At 36.7% G+C, this 8,289-nt stretch overlaps 1 protein-coding gene across 2 annotated transcripts in view; it reads right to left on the reverse strand.

Annotated features, from left to right (window-relative positions):
- Positions 1-560: 560 nt before the first annotated feature.
- The window catches only part of LOC112510346 (ATP-dependent RNA helicase DRS1-like), a 9,809-nt gene continuing 2,080 nt past the window's right edge, over positions 561-8,289 (reverse strand). The window contains exons 2-3 of one of the 2 annotated variants that reach the window (XM_025115746.1): positions 2,234-2,606; positions 561-804 (exon numbers count right to left, since the gene is read on the reverse strand). In XM_025115746.1, the coding sequence (XP_024971514.1) occupies positions 642-804; positions 2,234-2,601 (531 nt within the window). In that variant the 5' untranslated portion in view covers positions 2,602-2,606 and the 3' untranslated portion in view covers positions 561-641. Of the gene's footprint in view, positions 805-2,233; positions 2,653-8,289 lie in introns of those variants that run through there. The other variant, XM_025115745.1, reaches the window with a different exon arrangement.

The raw sequence follows: 8,289 nt of genomic DNA on the forward strand, positions 1-8,289 counted from the left end.
GGCTATTAAGAGCCATACTTCATCTACATTAAGTCTTCGTGCAACAATAAACCATGGACAGTAGCATCAGCAGTTGGTAAGGTTACGAAGGGTCAAGCAGGTTGGAAGGCACAAGGTTTATGGAGGTTGACTGATTAAACTACGATCATGAACCGAAACCAATGAAGCATGTCAAAGATGGAACGAACACTTTCCAAATTAGACAAGGAACCTTACCAATTGCAGCTATTGATTAGAGTGGTATAAACTCATGGTGAGGCTACCAGGGAGCACAAGAGGTCAAAACAGGTTGTATTGGGGGTTGATGGTGACAAAACATGTCAGTGGTATAAAACAAAGTCTGCAGCATCTGTCGGGCCTTCTTCCAGGTTGTAAAATGAGGCTCATACAACATTTGATAATTTAGGATTATGGGTTAGAGCATTTTCAAAGTGTTTTGAATTGCTCGACAGAAACGTGAATATATAGTACTATTGTGAACTGAAGGATGGGTGATACCTACCTAGGCTAACAAGCACAACACTGCCTACCTAACTCGGTCCCCCTTTTAAAACATTATTCTCATGTGAAATGGTGAAACTCAATAGGGTCTGTTCTATGAGTACATGAAACTCCATAAAACTTTACCTTCAGCTCTCACTTTATGAAAAGAACATTAATAGAAAACAAGCCTGAAAGAAAATGGCTAGACAATGCCATACCTTCTTTGACTTTCTTCTCTTTCCATGTGTTATTTCTGCCAATAAATCTTCAAAGCTTGGTCCAGGATAATCCTCTTGTCTCAACTTCTTTATTGGTGGCATTCTGACACAAACAATTTAAATGTTATATCTTCTTTCGTCATGTATCATATCAGTACTAAAAATTCTATCTTACTCTTAAGCTTCGCTTGAGAGGTTGCATAAAGAAAGACTCTTCAACCCCGAAAGAGACCAATTTATGAATACTCAATAACATATATAGTTTTCATATACCACATGCTTATAAGGGTGCGTTTGGTACACTGCACAAAAAAAAAAATATAGAACATGGATCACTGTTCCACCCCCATGGAACAGACTGGAAGAAAGTGGAATAGGCTTGTTCCACCCCCACCCTATGGAACAAGATGGAACGGGACTATGATTTACCAATATAACCTCAATATCAAACCTAATTCTCTTCTAAAACATCAAATACGTCTCCCACTTTACATTTTATTCATTCTTTAAATTTTAATTTTTTGTATTTTATGTTCCCCAAACTTTCACTGTACTGTCCTCAAATATTATGTTTATACGGTTTCTATATTTTGGTTAATTTATGTAATCTATTAAATATTAATAAGAATAAAATTAAAATAAAAATTGAAAATTACATAAACTTTTTATTTTGGTATCATTTTAATCGTCTTGACTAAAAAATTTTAATGATATATTTTGTTATAGATATATTTATTTTATTATAATTTAATAAATTAAATAAATTAATCAGAAAAATATGCAAGATATAAACAAATCATTAGAGATAAATTGGTCATTTATATGTTCTGTCCTGTCCAATTTTGTCTTACCAACATTGTTTTCTCTTACCACATGCTAAGCGGTTTTTCCGGTTGTTCTAGTTGTTTTGTCTTGTTTCGTCTTGTTCTGTCCTATTTTGTGTCTAGATACCAAATGCAACCTAAAGGCTCCCAGAGCACATCCCTATGCCCAGCTCCTATAAATGTGCCCAGCTCCTATAAATGGACAGGCATCTTGCTTGATCTAGGTGCAATCCCTTAACAAGTCATGCCTTTTGTATTATGGTATGGTTATGTAAGGCAAAAGACTATTCAGGAGTCTTGCGTCTGTACTTTGTATTCACTTATATTCTTTGATAAAATAAATATAAGAACCCAGCTTAGCTTCTATTTGCATCTGACATGTCATATTGAAGATTGTATTCCCCAGTTAAAAGAAGTTCATCATAACAATATGAAATTATATAGAATCTCCTCATCTTTCAATTTCAATAATCGAGAAACTTTTACTTTCGTAAATTGAGGACAAATATATCAGGCTATCAGCCTGTCTAGGGCGCCAAAAAGAGCTAATTTCCCAAATTCAACGCCATGATCGGAAAAAACAACAATCATTGTGAACATCTGAAATTGGAGAATATGATTTTTTGAATTGGAATTGGAAACGCATAGCGGACAGAACACATAGTTCACCAAATAACAAACTGTAAATGAGAATTTGATGGTAATTACCCTAGATGATTGTAATTGAGGCTTTCTTTACGCTTTTTAGCAGCCAAAGCTTCATACTCATGCCCCGGTTGTTCCAAACACTCGTAAGCCTGAACTCCAAAAGAATCATCCTCTTTGAGAGCCAAGGGATCTGTCTCTCCTTCAAATCTCAATGAATATGTTTCTTCTGCGTCTTCTTCTTCCTCATCGTCATACTCTTCTTCAGCATCACTATCTTCTGCTTGATTCTCTTGGGTAAACCCATTGTTCTTATCATCCATTGCATTAAAATCAGAAGCCAATTCAGAGTTCTCTTTCTGATTGCTGTCAAAATCACCCATACTCAATCCATCAACTCTTAATTCTTCTTCCTCCATGAGTAATTCCATGGAAACTGCAGAATAAACAAACGATGAAACGAGGATGTCCTTGGTTCTTGATTAGGTGGTTTGCTGAGATCAAGAGAATGAGATTATTAATACACAAGCGACAAATAACCCCAATCTTGGGTTATTTGGGGGGTGTTTGGGAAAGCTTATTTAAGGTGATTATCAACTTATTTCAGTTCACAACCGTCGGATAAGTTATTTTGAGTGTTTGGATGTGAAAAAAAAAACTGCTTATATTGGTGCCAAACCGGTAATAAGTTGTTTTTGATAAGTTACTCCCTCTTGACTTATTTGACATATTACCCTTTTAACCCTCTCATCGCATCCGTCTCTCCTCTCATCGCATCCGTCTCTCCCCTCTCATCGCCGGCAAGTCCTCTGGTTTCTCATCGCCGGCTTCCTGCTTCTTCCTTCGCTTTGCATTTTGGGGTAGAAGATATACCTGATTCTTCCTTCGCTTTGCATTTTGCTTCCTGCTTCTTCCTTCGCTTCCTGCTTCTTCCTTCTTCCTTCTTCCTGCTTCTTCTTTCGCTTCACCAACTTCCAACGATTCTAGGGTTTCAAATATGAACCCTTTTTCTTCAACTCATATACCTGATGCTTTACCTGCGTATCAACTGATATAGGTAGAAGATAACCTAAAAATGAGCTGTCTTTTTTGGTCATTTTGCATTTTGGTACCGCTATAAGCTAATCCAAACACTTTTTACAAAACTCCAGTTTGATACCGCATAAGTTAATAAGCACTTTTACAAAAAAGTATAAGTTGTTTTAATAAGCATTTTGGTATTTGATTATGATACCCTAATAATTAAAAGCCCAAATATCAGCAAAATGATTTCTTAAGTAACGAAATCTATAAAAGAAATTAGAATCTTAGATGAATTAGAATAGAATGTTATAAGGTTTAACCAAATGTTTGGTTGGCATGAATGAAATATGATATGTCTAATAAATTAGAATCTGTCTTTTGTTTGCAACAGAACTGAAATAGAACGATGAAAAAGGACAAAAATATCTTTTGTTTGATTTGTAAAAAAATTAATTTTTTTTAATTACAAATAACAATAAAATTAACATTTAATATGGAAAAACATATATATATATATATATATATATTAAATACACATCAAACACATACATTAAATTTGTATACAAACACTAACCTAAATGAGTATAAATACAGACATCAAATAAGTACTATATCTATACTATCTTATAAAGTAAATTTAGCAAAAGTCTTAAAAGTCTTAGGTGGCGTTTGGTTTGCAGATTCTGGAGGAATCTGAAGGAATTGGAATGTTGAATTCCTTTGACCAGATTCATTTCCTTCGTTTGGTTCATTCTTTTCAGTGGAAGGAATCTTCAGATTCCTATGAATTCCATGGATAAAGGATTTTAACATTCCTTAACAACTACATGGTATTTTGATAGAATGGAATATCTATCTTCATTATACCAAATATGCCTTTAACCTAATATATTATAATCTCATAAAACTCAATATGACCATCGTCGACCACCTCTCGACCACTATTGATCTGAACCACCGCCGACCACCACCACCGATCTGAACCACCGTCGACCACCACACCGATATGAACCATCGCCGACCACCACCACCGACGATCTGAACCACCGCCAACCACCACCATCGATCTGAACCACCGCCGACCACCACCAGTCTAAACCACCGCCGACCACCACCACCGTCGACTACCACCGATCTGAACCACCACCGATCTGAGCCACCACTGATCTAATTCACCCTTAATCTGAACCACCACCGATAACCACCATTTGAACCACCATGGACCACCACCGATCTAAACCACGCTAACCACCACCACCGACTACCACCGATCTGAACCATCGTCGACCACCGCCGACTACCACCGATCTGAACCACCGTCGACCACCACCACCAACTACCACTGATCTGAAATATTGTCGACCACCACCACCGACTACCATCGATCTGATTCACCGTCAATCTGAACCTCCGACGATAACCGCCATCTGAACCACCATGGACCACCACCGATCTGAACCACTGTCGATCATCGTCATCTGAACCACCACCTACCACCATCGATCTGAACCACCGCCAACTACTACCGATCTAAAGCACTGTCGATCTAAACCACCATTGACTAGGGGTGCACAAAAAACCGTCAACCCGCAAAACCCGCCCAGCCCAACCCAACCCAACCCGCTAACAACCCAATTAAACCCAACCCGCCTAACCGCTAAACCGCCCACCCGCCAAACCGCCCACCCGCCAATTAGGAGGGTTGAAATTAGGTTGGGCCTAGCTCAACCCGCCCAACCGCCGCTAATATATATTTTTTATAAAATTGTATATATATATATATATATATATATGTTTATTATGTATAATCTTTATTGATATTATGTTTGTATTTTATTTTAGCTAAACGTATAGGTTACCAAAAGAGATTTACGATCAAAGAATGATGACAAATAATCTAATTAATAAGAGAAAATTATTGAAATCTTTTTTGCAGCAACAACAAATTGATATGTCGRAGAATATGAATGATACTAATAGATATTTTGTTGATGAATCCATCAATCTAAATACCCCGTCATTTGATGTTGTACTTTAGTGGAAATAAAATGTTTAGTTATAGCATTTCGCTACAACAACATTAGATCTTATAGGATGCCTAAAATGTCTAAGCGTCCTAATATGATTCTTTATAGGACAAAACAAGAAAAATGTTTTATCTAAAAGAGTTACATTATGTTTATAGGATGACTTTGGGCGTCCTAACAAATTCTATGACGTTTTTAAAATAAAGTATCATATTAGTTATTTTATATGACACGACTTGAAAAGTGTATATTGGTCGGTTATATTTCACACCTTTAGACTAATAAAATTAGGCCACAAAGCAAGTATACAATACGGCCCAACGTCGTCTTTCCAAGTAATAAAGTGGTACAAGTAYCGGATTATCGTCCACAGAGATTGTAGCCAAAGTTAAATTAGAGTCCAATAAAAGAGATGATTTCAGAAGGCGATTTTGAAGACTTTTGTTTGATTTTAAGGAAATCCAAAACAGAATACAGAATATATAAAAGAAGCAAGGGTGTAAGACTTAAGGTGAGACCCAAACATAAATTCCACAAGCAGTGTTTCGAAACTATGTTCCACCATCTATTTTGAAGGCATTCCTCTCGGACTTCACCATTTCACTATCTTATAGCTTTCCACACATATCTCTATGTGGTGTCYGGACCGGGGATAGTGACACGATGGTGTATTCAAAATATATGGATAAACAAATCTCTTTGTTAAAAATCACTCTCTCGAGTCGATTCCCATATCATTCGAGTTGGCGTGTTCTTGATATTTCATCTCTGAATATATCACACTTTGACACTTTTGACAAGYGACCAACCCGTCGGGAGYTACGTTTTGAAAAACATAAATGACAAGTCTCCTTGTCGGCAACTTTCTCAAATCTACCTCTTATGTCATCCAAGTTGACGTGCTTAATGATGGCTTATCTCTAAGTCCATCGCACTTTAACACTTTCAAGTGATCAACCCGTCAAGAAGTGTGCTTGGTTTTATAAAAACTCGAATGAAACAATGRAACGTCGTTTTCGAAAACACTTAGCTACTTTCGTTCGGTTTGAAAATCTCACCTTTCCGTCTCACACCCAAGCTATAAAAGCTTAGCTACTCATAACAGAAAGTAAAAAATAAATGACGGAAAATAAAGACATAAATGTAAATTGCGTAAAGTAAATAACGATAAAATAAATGACGGAAATGTAAATGACAATAAAGTAAATGACGGAAATGTAAATGACGAGAATAATAAATAGCGGAAAATAAAAGACGGAATGTAAATAGCGGAATGTAAATGACGGAAATGTAAAAGACGAGAAAATAAATAGCGGAAAATAAAAGACAAGAAAGTAAAATAAAGAAAAAGATGAAGATGAACTTGAAGAACTTGAAGAACACCCTTGAAGAGGGTTTAAAGCAAAATGAAGAAAAGTTGGGAGAAAAAGTAGAGAGAATCCAAAGGATTATGGATTAATTGGGTATGAAATATGGCAACCCTAGCCTCCTATTTATACCCAAAATGGGCACTAAAAGACAAAGAACTAAGCTTGGAGGCTAAGTTTACCAACACTAGTTACATTACAACAAAAGCTTAACTAAAAAGTACAACCCTTAACCAAAGTTCAACTAAAAAGTACATAAGCTTAACTAGAGAGTACATAAGCTTAACTAAAGAGTACAACTGATTTTCTACTAAAAATCCAGCCATTTTACAGCTGTATTCCACCTTCAAAAAGCCAACGTCTTGTTCATTAAGCCCTCCAAAAAGTCGTGTAAGACCCAGGCCAACGCTGCACCAATGCTGCAGCATTTGCTGTTTTCACAAAAACTCTCAATCAGCTTCAATTTTGCATGCCATCAAGTCAACCACAACATTTAGCTTCATAATAACAAAAGTATAAAGAAATAAATGAAAAGGACTCAAAGTGGGAATGAAAAGAAATTATTATAACTAAAAAGACGTAAAAAGAGCGCTTTATGTGTTAAATTCTCAACACATATCATATATGAACATAGGTTTCCTATAAATAGATGAGTTTTAGGGACACTTCTCAAAATATTTATATAAAATGACTAATACGACATTTGATTTAAATATCATTCTAAAACACTTGTTGAAGCGTCCAAAAAAGTCATGTAAACCTATTGTAACTTTTTTAGATAGGACACTTTATAGTATGGTCTATAAACTTAAGTTTTATGAATTATTTCATTCGTCAAATTTATGTAACTACTAACCCGCCAACCCAACCCAACCTAACCCAACCCGCCTCAACCCGCAAGGGTTGGGTTGGGTTATACTTTTGAATGGGTTGGGTTGGGTTGAGATTTTTCCAAACCGCCATAATTGGGTTGGATTGTAAAAGTGTTGTAAACCGCCCAACCCAAACCGCGTACACCCCTACCATTGACCATCACCGATATGATCCATCACCGATATGAACCACATCTGACCATCGTCACCTGAACCACAACGGACCACCATCGATCTATATCACTGCCAACTACTGACGACTACCATTGATCTGAATCATCGTCGGATACTTCCGACCACCACCGATTTGAACAACCACCGCCGCCACAACCTATTTGAACCACCGCTGACCACCTCCATCTGAACCACTGCAGACCACCATCGATCTGAATCACTGCGGACCACCACCATCTGAACCACTGTGGACCACCATCGATCTGAACCACCACCGACCACCGTCGATTTAGTAACTTCGTTTGGCTTATGATTATATTTGGGTTGTGCATTTTATATTTTTTTACATATTAAATAATTATTTTATTAAAGTATTTTTAGTTTTAAAAAATTAAAATTTTCAAAAAACGGCATTTTGGTCATTTACCAATGTCTGTCAACGAAACAGGTGGTCAAACCTGACAACATTCCATTCCAATTCCTTCAAAGTCAAATTACTTTAATAGATTCCATTCCATTCCATCCAAAAACATCCTACGAACCAAACGCCACCTTAAAGTCTTAAAATACTAAATGACCAAGATACCCTTTATACACTTTTTCACCCCCTCCTCTCCTCACATGCACTCACCCCCTCACATACACTCACCCTCTCA

The sequence above is a fragment of the Cynara cardunculus genome (genome assembly GCF_001531365.2).
Source record: "Cynara cardunculus var. scolymus isolate 2C chromosome LG 3, CcrdV1, whole genome shotgun sequence".
NCBI lineage: Eukaryota > Viridiplantae > Streptophyta > Magnoliopsida > Asterales > Asteraceae > Cynara > Cynara cardunculus.